The 22,303-nt window shown below is 38.2% G+C and overlaps 1 protein-coding gene across 1 annotated transcript in view; it reads left to right on the plus strand.

Annotated features, from left to right (window-relative positions):
• Nucleotides 1-374: 374 nt before the first annotated feature.
• The window catches only part of LOC116406828 (vomeronasal type-2 receptor 26-like), a 29,497-nt gene continuing 7,568 nt past the window's right edge, over nucleotides 375-22,303 (plus strand). The window contains exons 1-7 of the mRNA XM_031891773.1: nucleotides 375-493; nucleotides 868-1,047; nucleotides 5,008-5,136; nucleotides 13,224-13,512; nucleotides 14,060-14,854; nucleotides 17,643-17,861; nucleotides 19,873-19,990. Coding sequence (XP_031747633.1) covers nucleotides 375-493; nucleotides 868-1,047; nucleotides 5,008-5,136; nucleotides 13,224-13,512; nucleotides 14,060-14,854; nucleotides 17,643-17,861; nucleotides 19,873-19,990 — 1,849 coding nt within the window. The remainder of the gene's footprint in view (nucleotides 494-867; nucleotides 1,048-5,007; nucleotides 5,137-13,223; nucleotides 13,513-14,059; nucleotides 14,855-17,642; nucleotides 17,862-19,872; nucleotides 19,991-22,303) is intronic.

The following is a 22,303-nucleotide window of genomic DNA, read 5'->3' on the forward strand; positions in this document are numbered from 1 at the left end:
TCAAACAAATTTCCCGCAGCCACTTTTTTAAAGGTACTTGTATGAAAGGGAGCCCTTTTCTCTCCCATATAGTTGCACTCTGCGCTGCTCGTCCCTTCCTTCCTCCCATTCTGAATGGAGAGCAGTTGTACCTATCCCTGGCAAAGGGGAACCCTGGAGCTACTGCCACTTTTGGACCAGGTGGCAGCTTTAGGATTCCCTCAGTGCCGTACATCAATAGGCACAGCTCACTTTTGTCTAAGGAACTGGGCACAAGCATCATCCTCGTGCTCAACAACTGAAATAACATGAACTGTATAACTTTCAGCATATTGTGTTTATTTTCACACATCGGGCTATTGTGTTGGGTACAGTGTCTTCTTGCGAATGCAATAATGTTGGAATTCTGTGATGCTGTGATACACAAGTGCAAGGCACAAAACTTATTAATTCCAATGTTTCATGCAATGCTCTCTAAAAACAGTTACAGACTGGCTATTTTTGCTAAGGATTGGTATAGGCTGGTTACTGACAATATGTTTTTTTTAATAGATACTCACAGGACACCAGCCATATCTTCAGTGTGCTGATTTCCAAATAGAAAAAAAAATAAGGTGTAATTAAAAAGAAAAATAGTGAAGAATCTGAAGGGATAAAAGCAGGCTCCCTGTACAGTATATGCTTTAGCCACTTTCTATAACATTGCACGGCAGCATCTGCTTGTGTTCTTCTTATGAATCCCTGGCCTTTACCTTTACATGATTCAATATGCATTCATGGACACTTGTATCTATGCAGAAAGGAACTGTGTTTGCCAAAGTTGGCCAAACCTTGTTGGAAACTCATAGCTCTAATGTTTATTCTGGTTCTTCTTTTCTTTTCTTGTAGCACAGGACAATATAACCCATCAGAACTTGACCAACCAAATGCATGGCTTGACTGTTCTAAATCAAGGGTGTATGCTGTTGATGGAGACATTATAATAGGAGGCATTCTGCAAATCTTTCTTCAGGGCAGTTATGAATTGGAGCATTTCCAAAAAGCTCCTTGTCCTGATATTTGTATAGGGTAAGTAACACAGTCACTGTTGATAAAAGGACACATTTCTTACTTTTCTTACAGGGCACAGGGTCATGCACAGTAGAGTGAAAAAGCCGACTTCTCTGTCAAAGTTCGGCTTTTCACTCTACTGCGCACGCAGGGCAGAAGGAAGCGATCGCTGTTACCCCAGGCTGGTGCTGTTCTTTCCTAACAGGGGCACCAGCCCTGGGTATAAGGTAAGCGATTCAAGTCACTTGGCACCCCCAAGTGACTTAGGCTTTCCTTCTCCTTTAAGGTGAATTTATCTTATTTCCAGGTCTGTTGTTCACAATTCTTAGGACTTTTTTAGTACAGCAGACATTTTTTTAATAGAATGCGAAAGGCCATGAAATGGTATTTTGGAGCTTTCTATATAATGCCAGATTATAACCTTAGGTGATATACAGAGTCAGGTTTTTTTGTGAGTTTAACACAATAAAAGTTATTATATACTTTGCATCGCAGCGTCTTATTTAAAAAATGTTTTTGGACGTTTAACTTTGTGAAAGAACACAAGGTATTTGGAACTTGGGATGAGCACATTTTTTCAGCAGACATGAGTTTGCTGCAAAATTACACATTTTTGCAATGGCAATTTTTTCATGAAACTGCTGCAAAAATTTGCCGAAACAAAAAAAGTTGCACACATTTTTTAGCAGTTTCCCGAATTTTTTAGCACTGGAGAACTTGAAATGCACTGGAGAACTCTAACTATGCGCCTCTGCAATTGCTTTGCTCTGGTATGTGGAATGTACAGGTTATGGTATATTTCAGCCTTTTATAACAGGTAAATCAATAGGTCAATAGACAAAACAATGGTCATTCTGCTCAGAAAGGCATACCGTATATACTCGAGTATAAGCCGAGGTTTCTAATTTTACCTAAGAAAACTGGAAAAACGTATTGACTCGAGTATAAGCCTAGGGATGCGCATGCAACGGATGCCAAACACTTACATCTTTAAATCCATATACTCAAGTATAAGGCAAGTCCTAGTTAATGAACTCACAAAGGAATTTAGAAAATTGGTATATGACACATTACATAAGAAAGTTGATCTGTGGCAAGTTTATCCATTTGCATCATGTGCCAAATTGGTGAGATTTTAGTGGCTGCCAGTGGCCCTGAATGCCACATGACACAGGGTCCTAGGTTAGCTGAACTCACAAACTGCACACAGACTGAAGTGCAGAATTAATATGTTTCACACACTGAAATACAAACTAAAAAATACAAAACAAAAATACAAAATACAGTCAACTATCAAAATGAATGAATATTGAAAGCAGGAAGTAGCAGCAAACCCACGTTGGGGCCTGCAGAGCAATTAACTGCTGAAAAGTTAAAGGGCAAGTAAAGACGGACACTGCTGATCAGTAAGCGGCGCTAAAGGAAGTGATGTAAACTTTTCGCTGCGCTGCTATTCCAGATGCCAGACTTCAGATGCCAGACTTCAAATATATATAATCCGTATAAGCCGAGGGTGACTTTTCAGCACATTTTTCGGTTTATACTCGAGTATATACGGTAAGTAGCTAAATAGGTGCCCTGCCTGAGCTAGACTTACTAATAGCAACATTAAGTTTGGGTGCCAATCCCCAGACTGTTAGTTATGTGTTATATCAGTGATGTTGGACAGTAATGCAGGCAGGTTGTTAACAGTTCACCATCTTTATTTCTTACACACAGAGAAACGCTTCCTAGTCTCCTCCCACTATTTCCCAAGGCTTCAACATTCAACAGCATATAACTTTATAAAACATAACAAAGCTTATGCACATACATAACGTTATGCCAAATAAAGGCATCAGTAGCATTAGCAAATGCTTTTAAAGTCATGTAAACTTCATAAAATATGCTTTTTGCTTTATTTTGCCTGGTACATTTGAATTTTTGAGCGCCTGCTCATTTTTGATGAATTGGCCAAATCTGCTGTGCCTACTGATACAGTCCCAAGAGGGAATCTTGGAATTACTGTCAGTTTAAAGAAAAGCTTTTAGGTGCAACTACAGGTATATGTATCTACAAGCCCATTAGCCCAAATTACAGAAAGGTCATCTCCCATAGACTCCATTATAAGAAATTCATTCTATTTTTAAAAAAGGATTTCCATTTTCTCTGTAATACTAAAACAGTACCTGTACTTGATCCCAACTAAGATATAATTACCCCTTATTGGGGGCAGAACAGCTCTATTGGGTTTATTTCATGGTTAAATGATTCCCTTTTCTCTGTAATAATAAAACAGTACCTGTAATTGATCCCAACTAAGATATAATTACCCCTTATTGGGGCAGAACAGCCCTATTGGGTTTATTTAATGGTTAAATGATTCCCTTTTCTCTGTAATAATAAAACAGTACCTGTACTTGATCCCAACTAAGATATAATTACCCCTTATTGGGGCAGAACAGCCCTATTGGGTTTATTTAATGGTTAAATGATTCCCTTTTCTCTGTAATAATAAAACAGTACCTGTACTTGATTCCAACTAAGATATAATTACCCCTTATTGGGGGGCAGAACAGTCCTATTGGGTTTATTTAATGGTTAAATGATTCCCTTTTCTCTGTAATAATAAAACAGTACCTGTACTTGATCCCAACTAAGATATAATTACCCCTTATTGGGGGCAGAACAGCCCTATTGGGTTTATTTAATGGTTAAATGATTCCCTTTTCTCTGTAATAATAAAACAGTACCTGTACTTGATCCCAACTAAGATATAATTACCCCTTATTGGGGGCAGAACAGCCCTATTGGGTTTATTTAATGGTTAAATGATTCCCTTTTCTCTGTAATAATAAAACAGTACCTGTACTTGATCCCAACTAAGATACAATTAATCCATTGGAGTCAAAATAATACTATTTGGTTAATTTGAATGATTTTGAATTTTTTTTATTTAAATGATTTTTCAGTAGGCTTAAGGTACAGAGATCCAAATTATAGAAAGACCCCTTATTTGGAAAACCCCATGTTCCAAGCATTCTGAATAACAGGTCCCATACCTGTACCTTTGATACATGGCATCAATGTACTCAACAACTTTGCCCATTTTTGTGATACCGCAACTGTAACTCTAAATGAATTATCTATCCTCTTTGGCTGAATGTTGGTTGAATTGGATTCTGTTTTAGAAAGAAATATACTTTAACTTGGAAAAGAAAAGTATTGTGTAATTGCTTAAACAATATTCTTTAAGGTGCTGATAAATCAACATTTCTACATGGTATAAGGGGATGTGCAGTACGTGTGTGTTTTGTTCAGCTCTAAGAAGATTGTATTTGATATGTATTGATTATATTATGACGGTGGAATTTGCATTGATTATATCGCTGGGTTGGTAACATGAGATTAAATGGATTTTAAACTGATAGGTTTTAACAGTGGGGTCTGTGTTCATAGTTCATAGTAACCACGATAATTTCTGATGTGCATAGATTGCTCGAAAATTTGCGTCAAGGTCGTACGAAAATATGTTTTTTTTGCAATCCGAAAGTTACAAGACTTTCATATCTGAATTTTCATATAGTAACCACTATGGGTTTTCTATGCACAAACTTATTTAAGTAATTGTAATTGTCTTTTGCCCACTAGATGCTAGTTCACTGAAATGTATAGGAAAAATTGTATACATTGAGATATCACATCTACAAGAATTGCTGCCTCCAAAATGACACATTCAGGACTAATTCTGTGGGCAACTGTACTCTCCTGTTTGTTTATTTGTTGTATTATAATGTAATGTAATGGCACAGAGCAATACAATGGATGCAGACAGACTGCAGCACAAAATATGTACGGTTGTGTCAAAAAAGGTGCAGGTGAGAAAAAAAATACGCAAGTGAAAAGGAATTCACACGACAAGCGTGTTTCGCGGATTTTTTGGCAAATTTTTTCATCTTATCACTTTTTCATCTCAATCATTTTTTTTTTCATCACTAGCCAGAACTCAATCAGATGTTATGCGAGTGCTCTAGTCTTTGAGTTTATTTGTGAAGAGATTGAGGGAGGATTCTGTCCAGAGGAATTCTGGGATGACATTCCAAATGTAAGCAACAGCATGGCAGAAAGGTTTGGAAATGTGGAAAACAGCAGTAGAGTGGAAGGGCAACCAAGCAGTTGCTTTGAGAGGAGTGAGGAGTCGCCCAGGAACGTACAGAGACACAAGAGAAGAGATGTAGTGAGGTGCAGAGGCATGAACAACTTTGAATGTTATTAGAAGACATTTATATGTTATTATTTGTTTTATGGAAAGCCATGATAAGGACCTCAGCAGGGAAGGGGTCTGTTTTCCCTTGGATGACAGGAGGGGAATTCTATCAGCCCAATTTAATAGAGGCTGCAGTAGGGAGAGATGGCAGTTAGGAAGGCCAGTTAGTTGCAGGTTACAGTCATCTAGATGGGATGGGATGAGAGCACACATGAGTGTCTTAGCTGCTGCTTAGCTATAGATTTTGGCAAAATTGTATAAAAAACACCATGGTGTTAATATGGTCAGAGGAGTCAAACTTTTCCCCAAAGTTGTGAGTTGACAGGGTTAATGTGCATGACATCACTAGAGATAATAAAAAGGGAGTAGAAGTTAATAAGAGATAATAAAAGGGTGGAAAGATGATTAGTTCAGTTATTTGTTAGGTTTAGTTTTTGGTGGCATTGATTCATTCAGTTGGAGAGCGCTAGAAGCCAGTGAGAGACTTGAGTCTCGGTTTCAGTTGTTAATAAGGGGTTGAAAAATATATTTGAATATTATCACCATGCAGATGATTTTAAAGCCAAATGAGTGAATACGATCTCTCAAAGACATATGGGCTTATTTACAAATTTTCGAGTTTTTGAATTCCAGAGTTCTAATTAGAATAAACTTTCATTGAAAACAAAATTGATTGCTTGCTTATTAATATTATGCCAAAGTATCTGTTACCTTCTGGGTAGCCTGGTAAGTGCAAGGAGCGCAAGGTAAAGAACCAACTAGCGAATGAGCAGAGGTGGGGAATTAGTGGCCCCTGGGGCGAGATCACCCAGGGGCTTCATGGGAAAAGCCAGACATGCTCCGCTCCCCGCTCCCTTCCTGCACCGCTCACTCACCGGATCCTTCACTGCAGCTGCTGTCCCTGTGATCTCCTGTGTCCCTCCTGCGATCACCAGCTTCTTGACCCCAGGTTAGTGCCACATACACTCACAAACACACAATGACACACTTATTACACTAATACACACTTATACTTACACTTACACACACACATATACATTTTGGGGGGGTTGGGGGGATTTCACACATTCATAGCCCTTACAGCACTCGCACTTACTTGCACACACACACACACACATAAAACACATTTTGCTTACTGTACACGCACACTTACACACATGCAACTTTGTGAATTTTTTTTTTAATCATATTGGGGTTTTTTTGCCTGAAAACAATGTTTTATTGCCATTGCAGATAGCATATTCACTAATTGCACTGCTCAATACCTTTTGTGTATTATTTTGGTGTTTTTATTACATTTTCTGTGATTCTGTAGCATTTTTAGCCATTTTATTGCATTTTCAGTTATGCATAGTTGTTGTTCGCTTCACTTTGTCTATAAAACTAATTTGCCCAAGCCAGAATACTGAAACTGTGATTCTGAATGCAGATATCCCTAGGAAAAAAAAAGATTTTAGCAATTTTATTGCATTTCACATTGTTCTTTGTTACATTGTTCTTTGTTACCACATAGTTTGGTAAATCTATGCATATTGGGCATCAAACTGTTCAGTAGACCCCTGGCATTCATATTTAGAGTGTTTTATGTTGGTACATTACAAAATGTGGGGTACTTTGTGACGATTTTTTTAAAATGTTATAAAAGCCGTGTTTAGCATAGCTTTGTAGTTTGGTAGTTTGAAGTAAAAAGATGTTATTGCCCATTTTTGTTTTGTCAGAATGTGTATTTTCAGAAAATATATGGGTTTTGTAGGGTCTCTGTACTGTTAGGGGGTCTTATGGCACATAATACACATACCGGGTGCAAAAACTACACAAGCCGGAACGTCATTTGTGAAAATTCATTTGCACTATTTTTATTTGGGTGCCCCTGTACCCCACATAGTGTTTTATGTTGATATGTTACAAATTGTGGGGGTACATAATGAGGTAAAAAGCAAGTTCTGTTCTGTTTAGCATAGCTTTGTAGTTTGGTAGTTTGCAGTAGAAAGTTGTATTTACCTATTTGTGTTTTGTCAGAATTTGTATTTTAAGAAAATATATGGTTTTCTAGCATCTCCGTACTGTTAAGGGGTCTTGGTACGCCAAGGGTACCTAATGATACATGGGAGATAAGATGCTGCAAACTGGAAGCTTTGAGAGGATTTTTGGAAATATTATCAAAATTGCCAACTTTAGGAAAGCTTTGTGGCTTGGTACTTTGTAGTAGAAAGACATGGGTGCCCATTTTAGATTAGGAGAAATGTATTCTTTCCAAAAATATATTGCTTTCTGGGGTGAGTGTACTTTTTTGTAGCATCATCCCACACAAAATGATGTAAGTTTGTTGATTTTACATAAGCTGAAATGACAGAAATGACAGTACATATGGGGTATGTTCACATTGGGGCCTCTACATGCCACATACTTAGCTAAACCTATATATATTGGGCATTAAACTGTTCACTGGACCCCTGGTCTTCAAATTCAGGGCATTTTATCTTGGCAACTAATGATACATGGAGATAAGATGCTACTAACTGGAAGCTTTGAGAGGATTTTTGGAAATATTATCAAAATTGCCAACTTTAGGAAAGCTTTGTGGCTTGCTATCCCACACAACATGATGTAAATGTGTTGATTTTGCAGAAGCTGGAATGACAGAAATGATAGATCATATGGGGGTATGTTCACATTGGGGCCCCTACATGCCACATACTTAGGTAAACCTATACATATTGGGCATCAAACTGTTCAGTGGACCCCTGGGGTTTATATTTAGGGTGTTTTATCTGGTTACTTTATGACCTGTAGGAGATAAGATACTATAGACTGGAAGCTTTGAAGCGATTTTTAAGAAATTTCACAAATTATGATTAAAACCGATAACTTTAGGAAAGCATTGCAACTTGGTTGTTTGGAGTAGACAGACAGTTCTACCTATTCTGGATTTCTCAGAATCTGTTCTTTCTAAAAATGTATAATTTTCTGGGATAAAACTTTTAGTGGCATTTTTAGCCTTGAAATCTAAAGTATGCAGCTTTCTGGAGCAGTGCTTTGGGAATTTGGTAGTGTACTGCTGGGAGTTTTTGACCTATACAAGTGAAAAATCTCCATAAAACTATATATATTTGGTATTGGCACGTTCAGGAGACATGGGACTTTCCAAATCAGTTGTATTTTCATGCATAAAATAATTTTTGTTTCTGATGTATGTGTTTATATTATGGAAAATATATATTATTTCTTTTTCATTTTTTAGAAGCCTATATCTTGTTACAAAATTAAAATTCCACACCATATTTTGAAAGCTTAGGTTGTCCTGAAAAAAAATGATATATTGTTTTCCTGGGTAAACTAAAAGTCCTCCTGCAGAAAGGCCCCTAAAGTAACACAGTGAAACATGTTCAAAAACTGTTTGGCAGTAGAAGTTCCGCTTTGTCCAAAATGGCTGGCAGTGAAAGGGTTAACAGCCTTATACAAAGTAGAAATAACACAATTGCTGAATTTATTGTGCGAGTGAATGCAGCGCTCTCTACTTTACTGGAACAGGTAAATGAAAACCATAAGAGAACAAATAATATCAGTAAGAACAAATCAATACAGTAATATAATTTAACCCCTGTGGTGCACCACATATAACTGAGAGTTCAGGCCGGCTTGTTGTGTACACTTTATATTGGTGTGTACTTATCTGTAATCCAATGTGTGACATCCCTGAGATCCATGACATTAGATTTATAATCCATTGATGGAAACCTATCCAGTGTTCCCAGGGATTACAGTGTCCAGTATTTAGTCCTGGTTCTCCTCTTGGGTAGAACTGGGCCACTAACTAAGCAGGGGTGACTGACTCTAACGGCTACTGGAACCTGGGGCTCTAACCTACTCTGATCAGAGAAGGGACCTGACTAATTACATTTCTGGTTCTTATAAAACAATTACCTAATTCCTTAACTGGGGCCCTAAATCTGCACTAGTTACAGTGAGGGCCTATTGGAACTGGAACCTAGGGACAGGGGCGGGCCAAGCTGACTGGGCTCCCTAGGCAACCCGGTCAGCCAACTCCGCCCACCTCCCCGCCCCCGAACGGCGCTTGCGCGCCAAAGCACAGGAGGCGGTGCAGGGGGGGTGGGGCGATTAGATCGGTCATTGCCTCCGCTGCTAATGACAAGCAGCGGAGGCAATGACAAAGTATCACTAGTGGTAGGCAGGAGAGGCTCCTGCCTGGCGCCCCTCAATCGTTGCGCCCTAGGCAGCTGCCTCTTCGGCCTACCCCTAGTTCCGGCCCTGCCTAGGGACCTTAAAGTGCAAGGAGAGTAAAATCTGTCCCTGACTGACACTTACTGGCACACTAAGGGGAACCTGCAGTTGGTGCAGCCTTTCCCGCCCTTTGCCAACCATGCATCCCAGGGGGTCTCTCTCTCCCTGCTGCCAGATCTGTGCCTGCTCTCTCCTTGCCTTATTGTCTTGACTTCCTCTTTCCCATCTCCCCTTGCAAAGTCACATGGTATCAGCCTTACTGTTTCCAGGTTGTCTAAGGCTGCCATCTGCAGGCTGGAGGTGGCATTTGCACAGTCTTCATTTGCCTGCCTTTTGCAATATAGAATATATATCATGAGAGTTCACAAATTTGAAAAAAAACTTGAAAATATACCTTGATTTTTGCCTAGGATATCTCCTATTACTTCCAAAGAAACTCGCAAGCTTTTAGAAGCCAATGTTTTATATTAAAAGTTTTTGGGGTTTTTTGCACATAATACATATTACACATTCAAATTTTGTGCGTTCAGCACAAAAAGATTAAAATGGTTAAAGTAATTAAAATTCAAGCATTGCTAAAAAAAAACCCATAGTGTATAGGGAGAATTGTTGTGTATTAACTGTTAATGAATGCTCACTAGATGGCGCTGTTACGTGTAAAAACTGATATGTGTCATTGGTTCTGCTGATAATTGTTTCCCCTAGTATTGCCTGTCTATCCTTTCCTTCATCCCAACTTGTTGGCAGTTCAGCCACATTTTGTTCTAAGTAAAGATTGTTCCACTACCAGCTGCTGTGAACCTCTTTTATAATACTGAGTCCAGAATATAACAGAATAACAACAAACCAAGAACAGGAATTTCTGGAAATGGTGAAGAGCCTCTGTTAGTATAAAAGATCAGTTTGAAAGGTAGGAAGAGAGCTTCTATAGCTTTATACATATTAAAGTAAATGTTGTGCATTTTATAAGACCCTATGGGGATAAACTATTACTTATTTAATTAATTGTAATATGCATGTAACACTGTTTAGAAGGTAGGCTTACTACATCTCTGTATTATCTCTAGATTGATTGCAACTCCCTGCTTCTCCTGATAGAGCACTCATTACACAGGACTCTTTCTCTCTCAGGTGGGCTCTCACCGTATTGATGGAGAAAGGGTTAACCACACTGCTTTACACAGACAAACTGAGCTCTCAAATATTCAGTAGTTCTTAAAACAAATGTATATTCTAGATTTTATACAATCTCTTTGGTGGTACTACTTAGATGCTACAATACTAGTTCATTTCACAGATACTTCAGACAATTGCATCCAGTTTATGATGTTACACATGCATAGTATTTACATAGTTTATACCTTTATGTACAAGGTACTGTTTTATTAGTACAGAGAAAAAGGAAATCTTTATTTAAAAAAATGTCTTACAATGAACTCTATGGGATATGGCTTTCTCATAATCTGAAGTCTTTGGATAATGGGTTTCTGGATAAGGGACCCTATACTTGTACAAGCAAGTACATTTTTTTTGGCCTGTTATTTTATTTTTTTTTAAAGATTTTATTTTGCTTTTTTCATTTTAAACAACGGAACAGTCCCTTCATAGATCAACAAGACAAGAGGGTCGAAGGAAGTAAAGAGAGAAGAAGAAGAGGGGAAAGGGAAGGGGGAAGGAAAGTGAGCTGGGGGGGAAAGCAGGTAAGGGGACTACATTTATATTATTTTCTTAACATCGCAATAGCCCTATGCTGGCTGTTCAGAGTCTGTTAAGGTAGTGCATTTGCTGTAAGCCATGATCCCCATATGGCCTCAAATTTGTCCGGGCATCCACGAGTTTGGTATACCAGTTTCTGTTTTGGTAGGGTATTGTTTATTAGCTTTTTCCAGAAGTTCAATGAGGGTGGTCCTGTAGCTTTCCAATGTAGTAGTAGCACCTTTTTGGCATAATATAGGAGTTGCTGGTAGCATAGTTTGGTTGGGGGGCTCAGTTATAGAGTGTCTATTATGCCTAGTAGGCACAGACTACTGTAGGTGACAAAATATTAGGGAGTGCTAAGGCTGAATCAGCATAGTTGAGTACTTCCCGCCAGAATCCCTTCACTACTACCTTTCCCCCCCACTACTACTGCGGTTTCCCACCTTAAACCTTTCTGCCTTGCTGCCCCTTACATTTTTTGCACCGTCAGAAAAAAACATAGAATAGCAGATTAAAGCTTCTGGTTTGCCATATTTAATGCTAAGGACTAGTGTTTGATACAGACTATGGCTGTTTTGATTGTTCAAGTTTGTTAATCAAAACTGTTTATGTTTTATGTACTTTATTTTGGGACATTAGGGGGCTGATTTACTAATCCACAAATCCGAATCCAAATGGGAAAAATTCGGATTGGAAAACGAACATTTTGCGACTTTTTCGTAGCCATTACGACTTTCGCGATTTGTCACGACTTTTTCATAGCCATTATGACTTTCGTGAATTGTCCTGACTTTTTCATTACCATTACAAATTTCGTGAATTGTCACAACTTTTTCATAGCCAGTACGACTTTCGCGAATTGTCGCGACTTTCGTATTGAGCGCTCAAAAAAGACGCAAAATACCGATCATTACAAAAAAAACGCATTTGGACACTTTTCGGACGTTCGTGGATTAGTAAATGTGCCCCTAGATGATGAAAATGAAAGTTTGTCTTCCCGTTGCATCCAGTACATTTTGCTGAAATTTCACACATCACTACTTAAAAGCATATTGTAGTTCCATTAAATGCAAAATACAAAAAAGGAAGTCAGTCACGATTCAGTAGGTGCAAAAAGCTGCCTCCATGCAGGTTTATTGGTGCAATCAGTGAGAAGGATACAGACGTTTCGGGAACCTCTCGTTCCCTTTTTCAATGTAGCATTCCCTAACACCCTCCCCAGGTGAACAGAATTTAAACTGCAAGGTGCATGTCCACGAACATATGAAATCTCGCGAGATCTCAGGCTGTTGGTGATATCAGTCATAGGTCATGTGATAAGGATGGCAGAGAGAGCCACAACCTGGTTACCAAGGCAACATCTAAGTGTTATATAGTGCACAAGTATTACAATGTTATACACGAGGCAGATTTGTAAGGTGAAAAAACAAATAAAGATAAACCAAACAATACATACATCATATACAATTGTTACTGCGTCCACATAGCGCCTAACATATGCTGAGAATACACATGAAAATCAAATGGAAACTCACCAGCCTGCAGGACCCACAATAAAACCTATAGAAACCAATGAAGTTCTATTCTCTCATTAAAACTTGCGGGGGAGACTGTGTCTAACAGGTAAGTCCAACGTGCCTCACATTGCAACAAAATAAGGTCTCGATCGCCCCCTCTTTTAGGTCTATTGACCTGTTCACTTGAAATCTTAGTTGTGCAGCATTGTGTCCCATCTCCACATATTGCTTAGCTACAGGAGTGTTATGTTTACTGGCAATGTCTGATTTATGCTGCCCAATTCTGTCTTTCAACCTCTCTATTTCAAAAAATAGCACAACCGATTTTTTTCTTTTTGCATATTGTAGTTCCATTCTACTGTTTTGTCTGGCCTGTTTCGTACTACTTTTATTACCAACTGTCACTTCCATAAATATAACATTAACATTAAAGTGGAACCAGCCTGTTCACATTAATAATGTAATTTTTAATTACTAAATTTATCCAACAGACAATCATTTCAGCATCTGACCCACCTCCTGGCCTTTATGTATGCTATAGAGGAGATCAACAACAGCACAGAGCTTTTACCCAACATCACTCTAGGATACTGTATCTATGATGCATGTACCAGTGAAAAAATTGCATTAATGAGCACTTTTAGCTTATTATCTGATGATGAGAATCCACTCAACTATAATTGTCAACAGAATCAGAAATTGGTGGCATTTGTTGGCCACTTGTTATCGTCTATAACTTACACCATTGCAGAAATCACTCAGCTGTATGGATACCCTCAGGTACAGACAATTGGTATGACCTTTTCAAACTGTAGTGCAGAAAAGTACTTTTGCTGGCATGGTTATATGTCATCTCACTGCACAGTCTATTAGCAATAAAAACATTTTAGATTGCTATAACTTTTTATCTGGTTATATGACTAATTTCAACTCCCCTATAGCACATCCCTCCTTCAGATTATTATAGGGGAATCATAAAATTAATGAAGGGCTATGGTCTGTGTTGAAAAAAAGGCTGTGTGTAGAAAGTCATATACGTGCATAAAAAATACATACCCCACAAATTTCTTTACATTTTATGTCAGTCATTTGGCATTCACAACCAGTTTGGAGCACTTTATATGATTACATATGTAAATCGGTACCTCATTAATTCAAATGGGTTTGGCAGTAGGTTAATATCATATAGTCATTTTGCTTCAATTAAATGTCAAGTTTATCTCAATTAATAATGTGCCATCTTATAATATATTTATGTATAGACTTTAAAACTAGCAGATTTACTGTAATATTAAGATATAGCCTAAGCAAAATCTATTTCTTTCAGATAAGTTACGGAGCTCTGGATCCTGTGTTTAATGATCGTATTAATTTTCCATCTGTTTATCGTACAGTTCCCAATGAGTATTCCCAGTTTAGAGTTATCATCAAATTACTCAAACACTTTGGCTGGACTTGGGTGGGAATTATTGCATCAGATGATAAGAGCAACTACCAAGCCAGTGAGGAGCTGAGAAAGGAAATGGAGAAAAATGGAATCTGTGTGGATTTTTTAAAAAGCATAGCAAATTCACCCCCTTTTTCAGATGGAAGTGCTGTTGATGCTATTAAGGTCATTAAACATTCCTCTGTCAGAGTCATTATTTTATACTTTAGAATAAGCTCTTTGACAAACTTGCTATCATACAGGACTTCCGAACTGATATCAGAAAGGGTTTTTATATGCTCAGTAGCCCTGGATATTGTTATAGAAAATGACTTCACAGAATTTTATTATTTAATGAATGGATCATTATTAATTGCACTTCCAAGAGGAGACATTCCTGGACTGAATGACTTTCTTTCGTACAAACTTTGGACAGATTTGTCGGAAAATATATTTCTACAAATGGCCTTCGACTTAATTGCAGAATGTTCAGAAGTTGTCCTTGATGATGTTAAAAATGTTACATGTTTGAAGAAAAACAGAATAAAAGAATATTTATTGCAAGAAGAGACCATTACCCACCGTATTAAACACACAATATACATGGCAGTGTATGCTCTAGCCCATGCCTTAGATAATATGCAGTTACCTGGAGAATTATGGTCCTCTAAAGAGATGAGCAAAATAAGATTTAAGGTTTGTATGAATGTTTTCACATTGCATCTTAGATAGCTGTATAGGATATAAATTATATCTTCAAGACTTCCAGACTTCTAGTCTTTATTTGATGCAAGTAAAGATGAGGACACCATCTAATATTGTAAAGTCAATAACATTTGCATTTCAATTTTAGTTATTGAGTTGGTTAAAGAAGTAGTTATTGTTACCACTGGCTATAAACCAGCCATGTTGTGACTATAGAGACAAACATGTCAAAAGAAATGGTAAAACAAACTAGAAAGGGAAGTTTGAGAACAAACTTGGGTTGAAATCTGATCTTTTGTTGACTCCACCCACTTTTAGCTAAACCTGGACCACAGTTATATAGTAAAAACCACTGTGCAAAGTTTGGGGACTCTGATTTTAATAGTGTCTGAATGGCAGCAATTTAAATTTCCCCACTGAAAGTCAAAGAGTGACATCTGATTGGCAGTTGGTGGCTGATATGTTAAGGGACCCAAGAATTAATAGTTAAAGAATGGCAGCAGTTTAAATTTAAACCAATAAAAGCCAATAGGTAAATTGTGATTGGTTGAAGTCACCCAGGGACAAACAGTGGACACCCTGGCATATATAGTGTGAGAATGGCAGCAATTTAAATTTAAACCAATAGGTTTAACCAAAGGATGAAATCTGATTGGCTGTTAGTGGCCCAACCCACTTTTCCTATTTTTGAAGTGCAGTCCCCTAGTGACCAACTTTGCAAAAAACACTTTGCATAAAAATTGTGGAACTGACAGCATTTTACACTTCACCATTGTAAGTAAATATGCGAAATGCGATTGGCTGTTGGTGGCTCCACCCACTTTTTTCTAACTTTGAATGGAAAATATCCAGTGACTACCTCTGGAAAGTTTAACAACCCTAAATATAAACCAATGAAATTTAATGGGTGGAAATGGATTGGCTCCGCCCAGTTGTTCTAACCCTGAATATGTATTCAGCCAGTGACTGATTGTCTAACATTTGGGAACCCTGACAAATAGTGTGAGGAAGGCAGAATTTTAAATTTAAACAAAAAAAATCAATAGGTCAAGTAAGTCTCATTGGCTGTTGGTGGCTCCACCCACTTTTTAAAACCTAAAAATGCAGTCCCCTAGGACCCTGGTGTTAATACTGTAAGAATGGCAGCAGGTTGATTTTCCCCATTGAAAATCAATAGTTAAAATCAGATTGACTGTTGGTGGCGCCACCCACTTTCTCTAACTCTGAAGCACACTTACCAGGTGACTAGCTCTGCATAGTTTGGGGACCTTAGTATTAATATTTAATGAATGGCATCAGTTTAAATTTAAACATATGAAGTCTATAGGTGAAATCTGATTGGCTGTTGTTGGTCCCACCCACTTTTCTAAACTTGTAACATAGTCACCCAGTGACAAGTTTGGGGACCCTGGCATCAAACCAATAAAAATCAATAGGTGAAATCTGATTGGTTGTTGGTGGTTCACTTTTCCAAAAACTAAAACTGCAGTCCCCTAGTGACCAACTGTGAAAAGTTTGGGGACCCTGGGGTTAATACTGTGAGAATGGCAGCAGGTTGGATTTACCCATTAAAAGTCAATAGGTAAACCCTGATTGGCTGTTGGTGGCTCTGCCCACTTTTTCTTACCTTGAATCACACTTATCTTGTGCCTAACTCTGCAAAGTTTGGAAACCCTGGTGTTATTACTGGGAGAATGGCAGCAGGTTGATTGGCTGTTCACAGCTCCGCCCATTTTTGGGCATCCAACAATCATCATATTTTCATTCAGGCTGAGCCCATGACTATGTGATTCAAGTTTGGGGAGTGTAGCCTCAAAGCTGTAAGATTGGCAGCAGTTTCAATTTCCCCACTGAAGTCAATGGGTGAAATTTGATTGGCTGTTCTTGGTCCCTCCCACTTTGCTATTTTAAAAGAAACATGAATGTGTAGTCACCCAGTGACCAACTGTGAAAAGTTTGGGGACCCTGAGGTTAATACTGTGAGAATGGCAGCAGGTTGAATTTCCCCATTGAAAGTCAATAGGTAAAACTTGATTGGCTGCTGGTGGCTCCGCCTACTTTTTCTAACCTTGACCCGCAGTTACCTGGTGCCTAACTCTGCAAAGTTTGGGGACCCCGATGTTATTACTGTGAGAATGGCAGCAGGCTGAATTTCCGCCAAGTCAATAGGTAAAATATGATTGGCTGTTTACATCTCCGCCCACTTTTGGGCATCCAACAATCATAATATTTTCATTCAGGCTGAGCCCATGACTACGTGATTCAAGTTTGGGGAGTGTAGCCTCAAAGCTGTAATACTGGCAGCAGTTTCAATTTTCCCATTAAAGTCAACGGATAAAATTTGATTGGCTGTTGTTGGCCCCTCCCACTTTGGGGTCAATCAACAAAGTAATTGTTTCATTTGGGGTGATCCCATGATTATGTTATTCAAGTTTGGGGGGTGTAGCTTCAAAGCTGTAAGTGTGGCAGCAGTTTGAAAATCTTCCCTGTCAAAGTCAATGGGAAAATTGGGGGGTTCGGAGCGGTGCCACAAAAAGATGGGGGGGCCGAATCGCTTAGAAAAGCACAAGCAACCTGCTCCGCTATAGGGCGAAGAAGTGTGGGGAGTCTGGGTATTGTACCCCTAAAACTGTAGGAGGAGTAGCGTTTAGAATATGAGGGGCGCTAAGAATAAGAAGAAAAAGAAGCTGAAGTGGAAGAACAATATGTTGAGGTTTTCAACCCAACATAATAAATTAAACTGAAATCAATTTTTAATTTTAAGATTTTTATTTACTAGCTAAACTATTACCTAAACAACCTTCACCTGAAAACACCATCCGGAGAGGAATTGTTCTTCTCCAAGGAAGGAAATATTCCTGGAAAGTTTGACATATTGAACTGGATTATTAATGAAAATGGAACAATTAATAAGATCCATGTTGGAAAATTCCTACCAAATAGTGATCGGCTGATTATTAATGAGACTGCAATTACCTGGGCCCCTTATTTTGAAAGGGTAAGAACTTCAATGTAGAAATACAAATGTAATTCAGCTCTGATCATAGAACAGAATAGTCCTGGAACATGAAGTCATACTGAGTAATTTTTTTCCTATATGTTTAAAAAACTTAATTATGATATTATTTGTAGCTACCAGGGAACATAACAGACGGAGGTAAAGTTTAATAGGTATATGACAATACCCTTGATGAATGACCTGCCTTTATGCAAGGTAGAACTTATCTGAACAGGAAAAGATTTGTAAACTTTCTAAACAACTTAAGGCAGTGATCCCCAACCAGTGGCTCTGGGGCAACATGTTGTTCCCCAACCCCTTGGATGTTGCTCTCAGTGCCCCCAAACCAGGGAGTTATTTTTGAATTCCTGACTTGGGGGCAAGTTTTGGTTGAATAAAAACAAGATTTCCTACCAAATAAAGCCCCTGTAAGCTGATAGTGTGCATAGAGGCCCCTAATAGCCAATCGCAGCCCTTATTTGGCTCCTCCATGAACTTTTATGGTGCTTGTGTTGCTCTCCAAGTTTTTTTACATTTGACTGTGGCTCACAAGTAAGAAAGGTTGGGGACCTCTGACTTAAGACATGGTACTGACTACGCTAGGTGAGATTATCCATTCTATTCACTCCCCCATAAATCTTACACAATGACTGACTATAGTCTTTCTAAGCAACCAAATCTAAGTAAATCAGCAGAATCATCTACTGCATCAAACTCTGGAAAAAACATTGTAATATCCCCGACAAGCACTGTATGCATGTAGCAGAATTCTGTATCTGTACTTTTAAGGTGCCCACTTTATCTTGAATTTTTATGAAATCAAAATAAATCACTCATTTTGAATGATCCCATGTAAAAGACTTTGCATATGTGGAACCTTGGTAATTTTCAGAAAATGCACTTACCCAGGATTGCCAGATAGAAAGTGTTTAACATGATTAACATGATTATTTAAATTAATGCATAGGGCAGGTAATAGAGCACTTTATTGCCTGCGGAGACAAGATTTCCTGTGGGTAATAAAGGACACCATCTTTCATTTTCCTTAAGTGTAAGAAATGACTTTCTCCTAAATGCAACGTGGCCCCTTATCCATCCTCCTTTTACTGTTCTGCTTGTATACTACCATTATTCACATTATGTATGGTATGGCTATACATTGGGGATATTATTTGTTTCCACCTTCAGCAGTCCCATGCCAACTTTTTACTCATCATTAATAACACATATATATATATACATATTACTATAAACAACTCTACGTACTCCATTCATTTCTGATCATCTCTATTTTTAAAGATAAAATGACCATAACACATTAGGATTGATTCACTAAAGGTCGATAAGTTATCACATTCTTTTTTGCGTTAAAATTGACACAAAAAATCACGCTATTTGCTAAAGTATTATGGCATGCGTTAAGTCGCATATCGTGTGTGTTAAATAGCGCACAACCGAAAGCCTTAATTTTAATGCATTGCATTAATTAGCGAATGGAAAGAATACTAACGCATGATTCACAAGCACATATGAAGCGTTAAACGCTCTAAATATCGCATTAGTCTGTGTGAAAATTAACCCCTACTTGGGGCAGGCGGTAATTATAGAAAAGTACAGTTTGAGCTTTTGGCAACACAATATGGACTTTGCAGTGGGATTTATTCAAGTCTGTGTTGGCCCCAGAGTGATGCAGCCGCCAGTTTGCAGGGAAATGGGCATTTTCAGAAAAGTAGTTTTATGAACGTAATGCCGTGGATGGCTATTATGGCGTGCATTTTTTGCACGCGGTGACAATTTGTGTGCGCACTTTAATTAGCGCACAGTGCGTCAAATACCACCGGAAAATAGTCTTCACAACTTAAATAACACAAACAGCATCGCATCTAAATTAACGCAAGTATCCTTGTAGTGAATCGTGCGTTAAGACGCGAAAAATAAGGCGCGATTAAAATAAATAGCGATCGTTTTATCGCACTTTAGTGAATCAAGCCCTTTTTATTTAATGTTTAAGACATCACAGTGCTCTGAAATGTGTTCATCTGGCCAGCGAAAAGCTCATCAGAATGGGAGGCCACCGTGCTGCTTCGACTGTGTTTCATGTTCTGAGGGGGAAATCTCAAATTCTGCAGGTAAGTAGAACAGAAGGGAAATACATGTATTTAGTATCTATTTGGTTATTGTCTTCTAATAGCTACCTACTCTTCAGATGTATCGTCAATAGGATTCTTTCACCTTCTAGTTTAATTTTAGACACTGGGCCTGATTCACTAAAGTGCGCTAAAAATTATCACACGCTTTTTTGCGTAAAATAAATCGCGATAATTAGCGCGCGATTCACCATAGTATTATCATGTGCAATAAGTCGACATTTTCGCATGCGGTATTTTTCGCGCTAGTTTTACAGCATGCGTTAATTTCCGCGTTGAAAAGAATACGATCGCATGATTCGCTATAACTTATGCGCACTAAATATCGCATTAGGCTATGCGAAAATTAACACCTACTTCAGGCAGGCGATAATTATAGAAAAGTACAGTAAATGAGCTTTTGCCAATAAAATATGGACTTACAGTGTTATTTATTCAAGTCTGTGTTTCCCCTAGAGTGACGCAGCCGCCAGTTTGCAGCGAAATGTTCATTTTTAATACAGTAATTTTCCGCAAGTATTGGCGTGTATGGCTAACATGGCGTGCGTTCATTTGCGCGACTATTTATATTCGGCTACAAGTGATGAAATGTTTCGCCAGGCATGGATTCGCAGCAAATTTTTGGACGTGCGTTGAATTTTTCCGCAGCGGATTTTTTCATGCGTTTCGCAAAACAATCTGCCAATGGCAAAACGCATAAAAAAATTTTGCCACTCAAAAATTCACCGCACGTCCAAAAATTTATACAAGCATCAAAAAATAATAGTCAAGGGCAAGAATTTTTTGCCCGCACAACATTTTTGCCGTTTCGTGGATCTTTCGAAAGATTTGCTAATTTTTCACTAAAGAAACCAGAACACATTTGCTCATCACTAGTGGCTACTATTTATAAGCATCTACTATTTATATGCTACTATTTATATGTGGCTAATATTTATATACACTATTTATATGCGGCGACAATTTTTATACACTATTTCTAAGCTACTATTCATATGCGGCGACTATTCGCGTTATTTAGCGCATGTACCGGCAAATACCGCATTGAAATAGTCTTCGCAAGTTAAATAACGCATGCAATATCACGCGTAAAATAGCGCAAGTATGCTTATAGTGAATCGTGCGAAAAGTCACGAAAATTAAGATGCGATAAAATTTTTAACGCACGTTAAATCGCACTTTAGTGAATCGGGCCCAATGTCTTTGTTAGGCCCTTATGGAATCGGCATATCAACAGATCCAACTATAACTCATAGATGATTATCTCTTTTATTGCTGATGATCTCATTGATTAGTCAGATGGGATAGGAGGTTTTTTCTTGCTGCTCACGCTACAAATACAATGGATGATTTATAATTCCCTTAAACAACCACACCTCAATGCTGGAGATATGGCCTGGAAGAGTGCAAACAATTGGCTATACTTAGGACCTGTCAAAAATGTAAAGATGTGTTGGCCAAAATGGAGGCCAAAGAGGAAAAGCTAACTATTATTATATCAAAGCTTAACTGGAAATAACATGCATACACTTTTTTTTTTTTTTTTATCAATAACATTTTTATTGTTCTTGAAGTTCCAGCTATACATTGTTTTGTGTCTTAAAATCAGGCAAGTAAAAATAAGGCAGTTACATTGCAATAATACCACTTAACTGATATTGTTAACATACCGATGCAAAAGAAAAACAAATGGGATGCCAGAGAACATGAGAGAGAAAAGCAAAAAGAGACCTAGATACTGCTAAGAGCAGCACAGTAAGTGGCAATTTTGAGCTCGCCCTGTTGGAACCGCAAGAGTGTTGTAATTTTTAATAAACACAAAAGTAATAATTACTATAAAGTGATAGTAAGTAATGAAAAGAATAGGGTATAGTGAAGTAAAGAAATCTGTAAAGAGGGGAAGATAGATCAGTACCGGTCTCAAAACATACAGTAATAAATCAAACAAGTAGATGCCTTAAATTATGTTATGCAGGCTCCAGATCCTGAGCAGAGGGAGGTTGCGCAGAGTGTGTACCATTTGAGTAGGGGCTGTTATTCCAGATCGACCACTTAGAGTGATATTTGTGTAAAAGATTATTGTTTCTGGCATAGTAGAATTCCAAACTGTTGGTTTCGTTTATCAAATCAGTTAATTCTGTAGGTGACGGTGGTAGGGTAGATTTCCACGACCGTGCTAAAACCAATCTGGCTGATGCCAAGATATGTGTAATTAGGGTTTTTTTATTCCACTCTGTATTATCCAAGTCCAAGTTTAACAGTGCCAGTCTTGGTGTACAAGGTAACGGAGTGTGG

Source organism: Xenopus tropicalis, chromosome 8 (assembly GCF_000004195.4).
Source record: "Xenopus tropicalis strain Nigerian chromosome 8, UCB_Xtro_10.0, whole genome shotgun sequence".
Lineage (NCBI taxonomy): Eukaryota > Metazoa > Chordata > Amphibia > Anura > Pipidae > Xenopus > Xenopus tropicalis.